This window comes from Vombatus ursinus, unplaced genomic scaffold (genome assembly GCF_900497805.2).
Source record: "Vombatus ursinus unplaced genomic scaffold, bare-nosed wombat genome assembly UNPS02014794.1, whole genome shotgun sequence".
Taxonomy (NCBI): domain Eukaryota; kingdom Metazoa; phylum Chordata; class Mammalia; order Diprotodontia; family Vombatidae; genus Vombatus; species Vombatus ursinus.
This window is the reverse complement of record NW_020954572.1, coordinates 6,849,358-6,865,912: the sequence shown is the minus strand read 5'-3', so window position 1 is coordinate 6,865,912 and position 16,555 is coordinate 6,849,358. Positions and strand designations below refer to the sequence as shown.

At 34.2% G+C, this 16,555-nt stretch overlaps 1 protein-coding gene across 4 annotated transcripts in view; it reads left to right on the top strand.

Moving 5' to 3' along the window:
* The first annotated feature begins 804 nt into the window (after positions 1 to 804).
* The window catches only part of NOVA1 (NOVA alternative splicing regulator 1), a 166,143-nt gene continuing 150,392 nt past the window's right edge, over positions 805 to 16,555 (top strand). Inside the window, exons 1-3 of one of the 4 annotated variants that reach the window (XM_027869827.1) lie at positions 2,952 to 3,027; positions 8,449 to 8,564; positions 10,319 to 10,399. Coding sequence is in view for 2 of the 4 variants with exons in the window: in XM_027869824.1 (XP_027725625.1) it covers positions 910 to 1,045; positions 2,884 to 3,027 (280 nt within the window). In the remaining 2 variants the exon portion in view is untranslated. Of the gene's footprint in view, positions 1,046 to 1,264; positions 1,415 to 2,883; positions 3,028 to 8,448; positions 8,565 to 10,318; positions 10,400 to 16,555 lie in introns of those variants that run through there. The other 3 variants (XM_027869824.1, XM_027869825.1, XM_027869828.1) reach the window with 3 other exon arrangements.

Sequence of the window (16,555 nt, the reverse complement as noted above, 5' to 3'; positions counted from 1 at the left end):
AGCGGCGGCAGCAGCAGCAGCGGCAGCGGCGGCAGCAGCAGCGCCGAGCAGCCCAGGCTCCAGCAGAACCGCTCCGGTGGCAGCAGCAGCAGCGGCAGCAGCAGCAGCGGGAGCTAGGAGCCCAGCGCTAGAGAGTGCCCAGAGAGAGGGGGCACCGAGGCAGCGCCAATCCGCTCCATCTCTAACCCTCCTTCTCCTCCGCCCGCCCGCCGGCTCACTTGCTCTCCACCAGCCTCATCTCTCTCCCGCACTCTTCCCACCATCCACCGCCTCCTTTCTTCCCCTCCTCCCTCTCATTCACTCTTTCACTCACTCGCTCCCCTCCTCTTCCCTCCACCCCCCTACCATCCCCATCTCTCTCCCACTCACTCTTCCCCCTCCACCTCTCTCTCCTCCTCCTGTCTCCATTCACTCTCCCCTCTCTCAGCCTCTCTCCTTCCTTCTCCCTTTTCTTCTTCTCTCTTCTTTTCCATCCTCTCTTGATCTCTCCCATCCCACCTCTCCCCCTTCCCCTCCCTCCCTTCCTTCCATTCCCGGGACTGACTCCCTTCTCCTGACTCTGCACTGCAGCTGAGCCCTCCCCTCCCCAGTGAGATTCGACCCGCGTTTCTTTTTTTTCCGAAAGAAATTTCAGTCGAGACGATTGAAGGGAAAGGGGAGGGGAGAGGAAGGAAGGAAGGAAGAAGAAGAAGAAAAAGAAGAAAAGAAAAATCCTGGTCTTAAAAAAACAAACAAACCAAACAAAAACTCAGTAATTAAAAAAAAAACCTAACACCCTCCCCTCTTCCTCCTCTTGCCCCCCCTTCCCTGAACGCGGGAAAAAAAAAAAAAGAAAAGAAAAGAAAAGATCAGACAAGCCAGGACAAAAGGGAGAACATTCTCCCCTGAGCAGCAGCGGCAACAGCAAACATGATGGCGGCAGCTCCCATCCAGCAGAATGGGACCCACACTGGGGTTCCCATAGACCTCGACCCGCCGGACTCCCGGAAAAGACCGCTGGAAGCCCCCCCTGAAGCCGGCAGCACCAAGAGGACCAATACGGGTGGTGGGTATCAGCTTCCACCTCCTTCCTTTCCCCATCCCCCCTCCCCCCCCGCTTGCCCGCCCCTTCCCTCCTTCCTCCCTCCCTCCCTCCCTCTTCCCTCCCTCCCTCCTCCCTCCCTCCCTCTCTCTCCCTCTCTCTCTCTCCAGGCTTGGACACCACCAGCCTCTCTTACCTGGTATCTCTTCCCCACTTGTCTCCCCCGCTTCGCCCCGGAGCCCCCCCTCCTCTCCTCTCCCCTCTCCTCCTCCCCTTCCCCAACATTTCCATTTCTATGTTTATCATTCATCAAAATGGCGACCGTTTTCCGAATAGACCCATCTTTCTGTTTAATCTGTAGAGAGGGTAACCCTTTAAATGTCCTATACTTAGGTAAGGGGAGGGGAACAGGGGCGGGGGAGGTGGGAGTGGGGTCTGCGAAGGGAGGGATGACATGAACCCTCTGCCAGGGGATCGCGGGATCCAAGATGCGCGCTTGCATGCATCTTTTTTTTTTTTTTAAACAGTTGGCTCAAATAAATTAATGGCACTTGTGTAAGGGGTTTGTAAAGGTTTGGGGGTAGAGGAGACTTAATTTTTTTTTTTTTCTAATACCTCTCTCCATTCTTTTTCTTTGGGCCACAAGTTGAATGAAAAAGAAAAAAAAAAGATCGCTGCATGCTGCTGCCTGCACTTATCTTGTCAGTGTAAATATCTCATTGATTTGTCTTGGGGGTGTGTATGGGATGGGGGCGGGAGGAGGGTGTCTGGTGCGGTGACTTGTTAGTTAACATCCTGCGTTTCCTGAAAGATGAGTTATAGCGGGACCAGGATCTCCTCTTCATTTGCACTGGAGTCATCCTAACAATGCACCGAGTCAGAGGTGAATTTATCTCCAGCATTTACAATAGCAAAGGATGGGGTTGTTTTTAATGGTACACCTGCGATATTTGGTATATTCAAATTGACTTGGCTGAACCATATTTTGAACAATATCAGATTTGCCAGAAATTAAAGTTTCCTAACTTGGAGTCATTTTATGAATCACCTAATTTTTCTCCCCCTTCTCCCTCCCTTCCCTTCATATCTCACCAATTTTTATAGTAACTTTGCTGGAGTAGGAACATTCGGTGTTCTGTCACTTTTAAGTACTTTAAATAAGTGACTCTTAAGCTTTTGATCATTTGGAAGAATTCTTAAAGTCTTTTAATTAATGAGCTTTAAAGAGATCATAGTAGAATGAGAAGTACTAAAGGAATACATTAGGATTACTTAGATTTGCCATCTATATACCATATTGAATGATTACTTGGCTCTTAAGGTTGGAATAAAATCCCTGCAGTTTGTGTGGATTGTTTGGTAGTATGATAGTTGTTTTGCACACTTTAAAGTAGGGTGCTGGCAGTAGCAACTAATTTTATGTGTTTGTTAATGATAAATTGCTCATCATTACTTACAGTACATTTATTATTTTGTATCATTTTTCTATATAGTCTATAATCATGTAAATTCCCTGGAATTTTGTTATATTGGTCATTTTATTTTGCCATGGTAACCACAGATAGAATTGGAACAATTCCATGTTTGGAATAACAACTGGAATTTAGTCATCTGTTTCTACACCACTGCAAAATGATGAAATATGTTTAGATTTTGTTTGCTCACATTCAAACCTAGGAATCCCGTACAATGAGAAATATGTTTTGTACACAAAAACTTCTTTGATATATAACGAGTTGATTTGGTTTTTTATCATATTTATATAAATGTATGCCTATTGTTTTAACTGCTTCTCTTTGGGGAAGACAATAGAAAGTTTTGGAAATCACATTAACCTGGTTACATGTCTTTCCATTTTCCAGAAGACGGCCAGTATTTTCTAAAGGTACTCATACCTAGTTATGCTGCTGGATCTATAATTGGGAAGGGAGGACAGACAATTGTTCAGTTGCAAAAAGAAACTGGAGCCACCATCAAGCTGTCTAAGTCCAAAGATTTTTATCCAGGTAGGTGCAATGATGATGAGCACATTATTTGAATTCCCAAGGAGATACAGACTAGATCTACCTGTGTGATGTTCTGCATAGAGGACTTCCCATAAATACTATGGGAAACACAAAAACAAATGAGAAATCAAACATTGTTTATTGTGTTTTGTTTCTAGAATTGATTCGATAATGGCTGCTGTTAAAGTGAGAGAAAGTGATTTAGGCTGAGATCATAGCACTATTCTTTTGGGTGTTTTTTTTAAAAGACTTTATTCTTAAGGGGGGGGGATCTAGAATCTAAAGATAGAAATCCTGACAGCTGGCATTAGTAAAGAGGGTACTTCTGAAGTTTTCAGACATCATTGTGATGACAATTAGAGTGAATTCATAAAGGGGAGGGCACTTTTTAAAGAATGGGCCATTTACTTCTAAATCCATTATGTACCTTCTATTTGCTTCATTGCTTTGTTTGCTGGCCCTAGAATGAAGCAAGGAGGACAAGTGTTGCCCCTCAAAGATGTTTCTTTTATGATGTGTATTTATCACAGTTGTGAAAGGAAAATATACTATAGTGTTATATAAGAAGTACATCTTCAAAATGTATGTTACATACCTACTCTATTTCCATAAAATATTAGTAAACATTCTGGTGTGGTAACTATAGTCACCTAGTAGTAGAATGTGGCAATTTCTTGGATATAATATTTTTGCTTTTCCGAGGTTTTTTTTGGGGGGGAGAATCATATTTTGTATATTCCAAAGTATTAATAATTTGTTTGTTGTTTTGGTTATTCAACAAATGGGATTTAATTATTGTAAAATAATTCTTCTAGGTAACACATTCTTGGCTAATTATTTTATTTAGAAATAGCCAACTGGTTGTGGCATCTTTTTCACTCTAGAGGTTGATAATTTGGTGTTGAGGTGACCAATATTACTGATTTTTTTTTCTGTAGGAAGGCAAAGCTGTTTTGCTTTCGGGGATCTAGATTCAGTAAGATGACTGAATTCTATATAACAGCAAAGACAGCTGGCATGAGTGTAAGCAGAACGTTTGGAGTATTTCATTTTCATAGCCAATTCTCTTGGTAGACAGAAGTGGATCATTATTCTGGATAAGAAGGTTCAGTCTTGTTAAAATTGCCATTTACTTATGTAAATTGTTCGTTGTATTTTGGGTTAACACATGAAATTTATGAAACAAAAATGTACTGTAATAGAGCTGAAGTTACTGTAAAGTTTAGGGCTTAGTAGCATGTAGTTTTGTAGATGCCTTTCCTTGTCTCTGAAACTTTTCTTTATGCATTAGGAAAGTTTGCTAACATATTCATACTCATACATTTTGAAAGGTATATTATGGTGAAAGAATCAATGTGGAATTTTGAAAACTCTTAGTAGAAATAAAAACTCTCAAAAGAGCTTGATTGCAGAATTAATAACGTAATAGTTCTGGGAAAAGAGCTGCAATGGTAAATTAAATTCACTGTCAATAGATGAAAATGAAATAGCTTCCTTGCATTATACATGAGGTGGTATCAGATGTGCAGGGATGTTACAGAAAATTGGTGTTTATGAAGGATATTCCAAATAGTAAATTAAATGCCTTTTCATTTGAATATAGTTTATTTACAGTGGGTTGGAAAGGGTGCACCAAGGATTAGGTCTTTTGTTTAGTATTCTACATGGCATCATGTGCCTTTTTTTTTCCTGATTAAGCTGGAATTGCTTTTTTTTTTTTTTTGTAGTTGTAAGGCAGCTTGTTCAGATAGAGCAAGAATATCCTTTAAAAAATTAAGCTAGAATGAGGTGAACTAAAATTCCTATTATGCCGTAGTGATGTAAACAGATCCGAAGTGAGTAAAATGTCAGGATAAAAGAAAGCTTGTACTTTGCCTGTAACAGGTGGAATACCATCTCTAAGTGATGTGCCATTGAATCAATTTAAGTATAAAGCCTTGTAGCTTATGACGATCTGTGCATTTTGTGCTCAAGCGTAATTTTAATTAGATTCTTACAATTGTGACATGGATAGACTCAACAAATATATCTATGTTGTGACAGACTTTTGATTGTCTTTTTGTATGCCTTTGTCCACAAGCCTGTGAAATTTTCAGAAGTCCTGGTATTCACCCAAGTTAACAACTTCTGTGTTTCACCCAATCCTTCTTACTAAGGTAGTGTTAGTGATATGAATCTTGCTCATTTTTCAGGCTAGCTAAAATATAAAGCTGTGATTAATTTCACAGAGGTTTAAGGAATTCCTTTTAGGATTCTGCAATAATTTGGGGGTCCATTTTGTGCTTTCTGTGTATATATGTATATATGCATTTATATTTACATATATCTACTCACTATTAATTTCTTGTTAGCATTCATGTGTCTGATGTTTATTGAATCAAGATTTATTACTGAGTCTGACATTAACAGTTTGGAAAAGTTTAATATTTTGGGAAAAGATGTCATTTATTATGTAATCTAATAATAGCATATTTCTTATAGTAAAAACAGAAACAAAGTATACCTCTAAATATATCTTCCTGTGTCTATTTTCTGTTTCAGTAAAAGGCTGATTTTCACTTTAGGGTGTAATGTACTCTTGCCAGGCGTAGTTAGAATTTTTTCTACAGAAAAACTAATATATTTATGAAAAACTTACATCCTATGGAGGTAAATATGAGAAGCTAAAAGACAATATAATATAATTTTTATAAATAATTTCCCACTCCAGAATAATAAAAAGCAAGTTAAAAAAAAAAGTGTCTTGTGTTTTTGTTTTCCTTTATTTCCTAAGCACTTTCTTGGAAAATTTCTAAAACACATTATCTTTCTGAACATCCTTTCACTGAAAGTATGAAATGGAAAATCGAAGAAAAAACACTTTTTCCAAACTGATATAAATTTAACATACTAAATCAGATATTACATTGTAAATTGTATTTTAAAATTTCAGATAAAAACAAAATGTACTGTATATCAAGTAAAATTATGTGAAATTGTATGGAATTGTGAATATGTATGTTTTCAAATGTGGCACTTGGGAAAAGGTACTACAAGTGGATGTTGTTTTTTGCTTTACTACGAGCTACACTACATACTTTTTATTCATTTTTTTTCTAAGCTGGAATGAAACACTTGTTTTTGAGGGATTATTTGAGTTTTTTTTTTTTAAACTAAAAGCACTGCAAATAGATTTCTTCATGTGTTCTGTATACAGTTATGTCAAAGTAGTTATAGTAAAAGCCAACTTGTTTTTTGCAACTCACTGAATTTTAGATGAACAATTACCTTCAATTATGTAATATGTCATGATTTGGTAATTGAGCTTTATGTAATCTAGAAGAGTTATGCCTAAATATTTTTACGAATTCACTGCAATCCCTACCTCTTCTATCAGCATTTAGATGGACATCAGGAAACCTTACTGGATAATCTATCTGTGAAACATTATGTAGGAAGTATGTTACGTAGATTTTAGAGGCTTTATTTACATGTGTATTATTATTTTTGCTTAATTTTTGTTTTTACGTGATACTTCAGACATGTTTCCTACAAATAGGAAGAATATTCTTGATATCCTATATACCAATCTGTGAAGGTATTGGATAACAATTATATTGGTTTGTATAACAATTTGATCTGAACCTATTCTTTATGGTTTGGACGTTGAATTGGGTATTGAATAAACATTTTTCTCAAGTAATAGTCACAAATCATATTTTCATTTTATTTCTCTCAGCCTTATAACTTTATTATATCATTGACTAAGTTGATTTATGACTCATCATGACAAAGGTGATAGATGTTTTAGTTGATTACAGAGTAAAAGCAAGAATTAGTGAATATTTATTTTTGGTGAGTTTAGCATCACACTCCTAACCTTCATAATGCTTTTTTTGGAGAGAGGGGAAGTAGGGGAAGGTGATTAGAGAAACCTTAGTGGCCATGTTTTGGTTTTGATGATTACATGTTAGAAATAATGCTGTTTTTAGAGATCAAAAGGATAATGTGGCTGTGACAAGATCAGTTCCTGCAGTTTTATAGTTGCTGAAAGATCCTGACATTGTTAAATTTAAAATAAAACACAAATCCAATAGTGCAATTTCGGTATTTTTTATCATTAACTTCCCAAAGTGTGTTGCAAATACTTTCTCCTTTTGTTGGAAAGGCAAACCAACTTAAAAGCATTGTGGATTATATTTTCTCATAAAAAAAATTTAGGTAACTAGAATCGCACTAGATGTAAAAATTAAAAAGCCAGGGAAAAACTCTAAAGCCAAACACTGCTGCTTATAGAGAATATTCTCAGTAGGATAGCTGTCAGTTACATTGTGATTTAGTTGATTGGGGGTGGGAGGAAGGGAAGTGGAGAAGCAATGATTAACTGCCTTTTTTTTTCATTCAAAGAAAATTTAATTATATTAGAATTACTCTTTGAAAATAGCTTTGTTTTACTTATTTTTGTTCTTCATTTAGTGCTTAATCTTATTTTGTTACTTTAAGATTTTGAACTATATCATATGATAAATGACTTCACCAATTGCTACATTGTAAGTCATTGCTATATCTAGAAAACAGCATCTATCAACAATTGTTCTAAGGATAATAATAAGAATTCTTCAATTATTTTCTTAACACATGTTGACTGATAATGTAGTATGAACATCTCAATAGAAGATAAAATTGAAATAAAATAAAATCATAAGTTTATGTTTGCTTTCCTTTTGATTCTTATTGGCATGTTATGATTACTAAATTGAGAATATATTGCAATTAAAAAGTCAATGTAATGTATGCAGTGTTATTAATTCATGATAACAACATTTCAGATACTTATATTTTGTTGCAAATTATTGTTTTCAGTGTTTTTTTTTAATCGCTATTTGAAGCCTTGTGGAATTATGAACATTTTAATTTGTAAATGTTAATGAGCCTGTTACAAGGAAACATGCTACACAACACTGTCATGCATTTTAAAGAGAATTTAAAGAAGGATTAGTGAAAATTAATATGAAAATACTCTAGGTATGCTACATGAAATAAGTTGGAGAAAAAGAGCTAAGCTTTGGGAAATCTGTTAGTGGCTATGTGTTATCATTAAAAATACAACAGAAAATAAAACTGTCTACAGACAGATTCGTTCCATTGCAGGCTTAAAGAAAGGGACATTTAAAACATTACATAATGTAACTCACTAATGAAAGTTCAGTCCCTTGTCAAAAAAATAAAAAGATATCTTCATAAAGGATACAAAAGTATTTCTTCTCCATAAACACTGATGCACTCTTAGGCTTTCTTTTTTTTTTTTTTTTTTCAGTCTAGTGTAGTAATGCTGGTAAAAGAACAACTTTTATGAGTTAGTGCAGCTTTTAGAAATAGCACTGGGGGATGGGGTGGGAGGTTTGTGCCTGATTGCCATCTCATTTCCATCTTTGGATACAGCTCTAGCATAAAGTTAAACAACATCTGCAGAGATCTGACTGACAAACATCTCTCTGGGACTCATCATTGCAGCCTGCAGCAGGTGCACTCAGCTATGCAGCCCTTCTCAAAAAGAGGTTAGTTTGTTCTAACATTTATCAGTAGACCAGTGGGAACAAGTGACTTTGTAGAAGAGGGGTGGTTGTCACTCGTCCAGTGCTGAAATACTACAGGTAATTGGGCTGGACTGGTGAGAACTGTGGCAGCGTGCTTCTCACGTTGCATTGCAGCTGCTCTGAAGCTTAATTAATCTGACCCTCAGAGGCCGCAGCGTCAGAGTATCAAACTCTACACACCAGGAATGGAGAGGACACCTTTTCCAATTCTTTTTGATGCTGATGTTAGTAAAGTTTCTCTCTCTTGCTCTCGTTCTTTAAATATATTGAATAGACATGTCCAGATATTTGTCTCTAAATGGGGCAATTTATTTTAAAATCTACATCCTAAAGAGAAGAATTTGTAAAAAAAGAAAAATGTAAAAAGTAGAGTCTCATAGGGGGGAGATAAATATGTAGTGATAGAAACCATTGAACTAAAAATTTGATTAAAGGCAGGTAGAAATTATTTGGTAGGGAAAATAATCTAAGAACAATAAATTAATCTTAGTAAGTGAACTGTCCATCTTAAAATGATCCTTTTGTTGCTATTACTAAAACACTGTAGTGCTTTTTGATTATCATGATTTATCATGGCACTAAAATTTGCCAGGTATTTTGTGTTCTGCACATGTAACAATAGAGGTACATGAAAGGTGATAGGGAAGTACTTTTAAATTTCATCTTTGAACACAGTTTTGTTTAACTAGTAAAACCAAAATTAAAAAGTTTAGGAAACAATTATTCTCTCAGAGATTAGTTTGGCCTTATTTTTTTTTTTTCTTTCGTCCTTGAATCTATTCAAAGTTCTTTACACCTTAACCTTTTGTTTCATTGAACCATATTTGTATGGCTACACTGATTATCATTAGGGATGTTTCAATTATGATTCCACATCTGGATATCTAGGTCTCACGTCAATGTACCTTAGTTTCCTTTTAAATTCATAAGGTAAATATTAATTTCATACTAGAATTGAGAAGATGGTCATCTTATTTTTAGATGATTAGGTTTTGCTTTAGATGAATAGGGTGTTTAATAAACACTTGGTTCTTTTAAATTCTGTTAACATTGTTAATTTGCTACTGTATCATCAGTTATTGAAGTGCAATTCAAAATTGGCTTCTAAATTTGTAGATTTTTTTTAGAATGACTGATAGCATAATTTTTTTCTGAAGTTTTTATTAGTATTACCAGACATCTTAGGGAAATTTAATTTGGAAGGAAGTATTTTAATTAGTTTCGTAAAGTGGTGTACTTTGTCTCTTGTAATGAAGAAAGGGACAACATGAAAGTAAGCTTTTCTGCTCAAGAAGTACAGTGAAAATTAGTGTTCCATCTTTTAACTCTTCCAAATATTTATTATATTCTCCAATTTAATTTTAATGATACTTTTTTGCTAATTCTACCTAATGTTGAAATTAACGTCTTACCCTTCTCTATGGATTTCTTCTGACTTAGGGATCTAGTAATCATCTAAAATTGGCACTCAGAAATTTCACATACATAGTTTCCTGTGACCTTTACTTATTAGTATTTCATGAATACAATGAACAAGCTTATTAAAAGACAAAAAGGCCACCTAAAATAAATACTTTGGTGACACAGACCTTGAGAGATTTTTAATATTTAGCGTTTTTAAACAACTGTTTGGATACCCTTTCCTGTGATAGATTCTGGTTATGAGAACACATGAAATCTGCACTCCATCATTGATCTTTTGCTGCTTCCTGCAGGGCCTGTCATGGCATCGTTGACAGGATCAGATGAAAATTGAAATCAATATCTTGAGTTTTTTAAGAACAAAAATGACGCAGGTAAGATTATTTGGTATGAAAAATTCTTGATCACTTAAATTTGTTCTTACCAGTTTCATTATTGGTAAGTTAAGATTTTAGTGGTTTTCTTTCCTGTTCCATGACACACTGGTCCCTTTTGTTGGTGTGTGGTGTATTAGTAATCTCCAACATTTTTGTTTTTTTGAACTCGATTTTTAAATAATAGAGTATCATTATATACTTCTTTAAGATATCAAATATCTTAAAGGCTTTAGGGATAACCACCTTTTTGATTTCAGTAGTTTTCATTGAAGAGTATCAAGTTGATTATACATTCAAGTGCTATTATGCCATAATGCTTACTACAGAATGATAAATTACTACAGAATGAAAAGCTATACTCATTAATACAATAATCCTGAATTAGCTTTCAAGTTTTTAAATTTATTCATACATATTTTTATTCTGATCCTCTACCAAATGGAAGTCCTTTTTCATCTGGCTATGTGATTTCATTAATACTGTATTCCCAAAACATGAATAAAAGTGATCTATATTCTCTAAAATTTTAATGATATAGAGCTATAGGACATAAATTGAGCAGAAATTAGACTTTATAACCACTTTTTTAATGAGCTAGTTCTTTTTTTTTTTTACAACTGTAAAGGAACTGACATGTTTGGTTTGTCTAAACGGTTGATACCACTAAATTATGGAAATAAAGTCGATCTTAAAATTAATGGACATTTTACATACCTGTATCTAATAAATGTTAGTAACACATATTTTAGATATTGTTTGAAAGTGCAATGTCATAATATCCCTATGCCTATTCCTCAATGCAGCAGTAAGGCAAATCACACAATCTCAACTCTGGTAGGTTTTGGAGGAAGTTCAAGTTGATATATCCTTCTGAATTTAGATTTGTCACCAGACAGTAATTTCTTCCAGATATTTTCAGAGGTCGTTTGTTGCTTTTGTTTCTTCAAAAGTTGAATCTATTGTTATAATCAACTTTATTATTTAAGTTGGCTAGTTATAAATTTTTGGATTGATATTTCTTTAATGCCATCAACTGATTATATAAGTTGAGGTGAAACTAATCAGTGGCTCATTTAAGGACGGTTGATGCTAATGACTTACATAGATATTAATTGAATTGTTGGGTTAATTTAGAATGGTTAGCTGTTATTTAAATCAATTTGATTAGTATAGGGCATTTACATTTTTAATATCCTTGTCCTTGGTCTTGTTTGATTTTGTGGGGTTTTTTTCAGTTTTATTTTTGGCATTTATCTGAACCTGGGTTTCCTGTTTTGTTCAGTGCATGTTGTGTCAATTTATCAAGAATATTGAATATCAAACTACTTTCATATTTGATTGGGTACTGCTATAACAACTATAAGCTATATATTCCATAATCTAATTAAGATGTGTAGTACTTGTTTTTATCTTTCTCTCATCTCTGGCGATTTGCAATTTCCTTGTGTCCCTGCCTCAGGTTAATTGCATGTCTTCTGCTGTACATCCAGGTTTTTGCCAAAGTATGTAGCTTTTAATTTTTATCTCTGAAGTGCAACTCTTTCCCACTGCAATTCAAATTGCTCCCCTCCCCAAAGTCAACTTCAAAAAAAAAAAAAAGATTACATCTTAGCTTCCTTTGTATGTGTGTTCCACATCAAATTCACAATCCTTTTTTTCCCTTATTATGGGCCCTGAGGCTCTTGCTGTATTTTTTCCAATGGCTCTTTTGACTTTTCCAATGTTTTTTGTTTCCCCTTATTCTCATTTTTAGCCTTTGCTATTTTCATATTAGTTTTCATTTCTCAAATAGCTTCATTTTAAGCCTTTTGAAACTTTACATGTTTGGGAGTAGTTACTCCCTGATTTTACTGGCATGAACATTATTTCTAGATTCCGGGATTTTTATGAGACCTGATACATTTTAGAAAATAGATTAAAAATTAAAACTTCACTTGAAGTATGAAGGCTTTTAATTAAATTCTCCTAGCTCCATATATGATTCAGTACATACATAACAAATAATTTTGTAAGAATTCTGTGGTTTTAATTTTCTTGTGTGCTACTTGGTACACAATAAAGAATATAGAATTATAGATCCTAAATTTAGAACTAGAAAGATCCTTTTATGGTCATCAAATCAAACCTGCATATATGACAGAGGAGGAAACCAAGGTCTAGAGAAGGAAGATGACTTTTTCTGTATTACTGATTCTCACACAATGCTTACCTAAAATAAATGATTATTTATACGTGAGCTAATATGGCTAGCTGGAGTCAGGGATATTATATTTATATAGTGTGTTAAATATTTAGTTTATCTCAACAATAGTTTTCAATCTTTGATTCTGAAGATATACTTTAGAAGTCAGACATCAGAGTTCTATATATATACATATATATATATATATATATATGTAATAAGTTCTTTGAACTTATCCATTATTGCTTCACAAGTATAGTCCTCTGGACTATAAATTGCTTTCTCTGTGAGACCATTTGGTAATCATGACTTAGAATACAGTCCTTTATTAAAGGAATGGTTAATTTTTTTAAACAGTGTAAATGTTGCTGAAAAGTTGGATACAAGTTTAATTTTCATAAATTGAGTCACATTCTCATTAAATTCTATAAGTTCAGAGATGTTTTATATATATTTAATTGGCAATGCCTTAGTGTGTTAAATTTTTCTGCCATATTACCTTGAAGCAGTTGTGAAGTACATGTGAAATACACATGAGGAAACTGAGGTCCAGGCAAGGTCTTCTGCAAGTAACATTTAGGAAAAATCATTAAGATAACCAGATTGTAAATTTCAATATGTTGATATAAGTCATTCTGTAGTAGGATTATAGAACTATAAAACATTAGAGCTCTAGTTACTTTCTTCCCCTTTCCTCTGCTTTTTTTTAATGATACTAAGATTAAATCCCCCTTGAACTAATTCTCTTCATGTATAATGCTTTTTTTGTTTACTAAGACAAAGGCAAAGAAGATATTTCAAAAATAACTGTTTTATCACTTGGCTTGAAATATTGAAGGACAAAAGGCAGGGTGCTAGTTAGGTAGTAACTTGTAGCGAAAAATAGACCTGATTATATTGCCTAGCAGAAATATGATCTGGTTCCTTGCTCCCTTCTTATGTTTGTGATGATTTGAAAATGGAAATGTGCCGTGGGTGATTTGATTTCTATTAATCTGATACATTTTTCCATTTTTTTCATGGATTTACTTTGCTTTCATCACTTCCCCACCTTATTTGTCATTTTTGTATATAGAAGAAATTAGATATTAGAATAAAAAAAGAAAATTTAGAATTGACATATCAAAATGGATTTTCCAAGTATTCTTTAATGAATACTTTGTTTTTGCCATTTTCGTGATTGTATTTGTGATACTTTTAATAAATATTGTGTATGTGATCAGGGGTTTATGATCCTATATTTGGGAAGAATAGTTATTAAAAGACATACAGATAATATCAAGAATATACAATTAAAATCAGATGCCTTATCTAGAACAATTATTAATTGTTTTTAAAAGCTTTAATCACTTTAATATCTGATTATTTTGTTGAAAATGACCCTTTTTAGACTAATTAGCATTGTTAATCTTTTTTTTCCTGTGATAGAAGCTTAAAGACTATTTAATACCTCACATAATTATAAAATATGATACCAAATTCTTTAAAAACTTTTTTTTTACAGCTTCCTTACTTGATTTGGTGTTACTGATCTGAAGATGGAACTGAGTAGTATGCTTATATCAGTGTTGAAATAGAGCTATAGTACATTCATCTTTTACTTCCTAAGAAAGCAAAATGTAATTTAAACAATTAATTCAGGTGAAACATGGACTGAGTTAAAGTCACCATATTTTTGACCAACTGTTTTGAGCTGGGGAGAAGGAAAGGTCAATGGATGAGATTAATAAGCAAGTGAGAAAGGTGTGGCGTAGGGATGGGGGACTATGGAAAATAATTAATTCTGTGGTGACAGGAAGAAGTTATTTAGGACCATGAGGCCTTTTCCTAGGTCAGCTCCAAGGTATAGATAATGCTTTGAACATTGTAAATTAATTGCCCAACTAAAATTATCACCTAAATTTAGATTAGGGCAGCTAGATAGCACAGTGGATAGAGTGCCAGGCCTGGAGTCAGGAAGACTCATCTTCCTGAGTTCAAATCTGTCCCCAGACATTTACTAGCTGTGTGACCCTGGGCAAGTCACTTAATTGTTTGCCTCAGTTTCTTCATCTTTAAAATAAGTTGGAGAAGGGAATTACAAACCACTCCAGTATCTTTGCCAAGAAAACCTTAAATAGTGTCATGAAAAGTCGGAAATGACTGAAATGACTGAACAACAACAAGAAAAGGTTAAATTTGGCTCTTCTTGAAATAAGCAAAAGCCATTCACCCTTTGTGTACAAGTAGGGAAACCCATCCAGAAAATTTCCTGAAACATATTTATAAGATTGTCAGAAGCAAGGTGTCTGATCACTTTCAAACTAAATGGACAAAACTGAAAGTATGGTCGCTAATGTGTTGGTGTTGGTGATATTTTGTATATTTTTTGGTAACCTATTTACCGTCCTTAGTGTATTCTTTTAAAAGTGGGCATAAATGCCACATACCAACATCATGTACACTACATGCTTATGCATATTCAGTTTTATAGATCTGTTGATTTTTGCATGTTTTTCCCCAAAATCCTTTTCTGAAGGAACAGATTCTATTAGTACTATGAGAATTAATATGTAAAGTAATAATAGCTCACATTTATTAGGTACTTTGAAATTTTTATATCACTTTCCTCACAACAACTATCCCCAATTTACAGATGAAGAAACAATGGCTTAAAAGATTATGTTATAGTTGGTCAGGGTTACAAAGCTACTAAGTAGAAGCCACATCGCAACGGATAGAGTGTTGGACTTGGAGTAAGGAAAACTTAAGGTCTAATCCTGCCTCAGATACTAGTTGTGTGACCCTGGGCAAGTTGCTTAATCTCTGTGCCTCAGTTTTCCCATCTGTAAAATAGAATACTAATAGCACCTACCACACAGAGTTGTTTTGAGGAACAAATGAGTTAACATACATACTTTGCTATACTTAAAGCAAGCACTGTACAAATACTAGTTGTTGTTTTTAGTTATTATTTCCATGTCTCATCTGTTCAGCAAGTTGTGAAAGATACAGGCTAATTAAATCTAAGATTCAAAAATAGAGTGTTGGTATGTTACTGTGCTTAGTTTAATATAGCGGTCAGTTTCCTTAATTAAATGAGATAATATGCAAATTGCTTTGCAAACAAAGTGGTATGTAAATATTAGCTGTTATTATTAACAATATTGATTGTTTGTAATTTAGGGTATTATTTTGAGATTGGATTATTTCAAAGCTTTCTTCATTTGGGAAATTTTACTTTTGGGGCTATGAGATCAAATCATGTATTTAGTTATTAAGGTGAGAGATTTCTAAGGTTAATGGAAATAGTTTGATTTCATCATTATCAAATGAAAAATAAAAATTTCTGACATGTTTGAGATGAAATAGGTATTAGTTTTTCACTGCTTCCATGGTTGATCCTACATTATATACTTTATTTTAAAGTCTGTTAGTTTAGTGTTACTCCTTAATTTTATATATTTTATATATATCTTAGAGATAATTTAGTATGTGAGGAAAAGGCAAATTAAAACTGTAGAGACTGATGAGATATTTTTAAAGCAGTATTGAGATCTTTGCAAATTCATTTGCCATTAATGTATTACGTAAAAACATTGAAGGCCTTCAGTGCTATTGTATCATCTAATGACCTTTTTGGGTGAGGGGGGACCTGTGATTTTGATAGAATAGGGAACTCTGGATGAGGGAACTCCAGCTACCAATAGAGACAGACAACTGTTCTGTAATTTTTAGGCACAGTTAGCTTAGATATATTGCCCAGGGTCACAGCCACTATAATGTCAGAAGCCTAACCTGAATCCAGGCCCTCCTGTCTCAGAGACTTGTTTTTTATCTACTTAGCTATTGTGACTTAAGATCTAACAATACATATGCTTAAAGTGACCAGAATTCAAGTGTTTCACCATTCGTAAAACATGAATTTTGTGCCTCGGGTAGCAAAGGGTAATCCTGATTGTTTACATGTAATTGTTGAATTGAATTGGAAT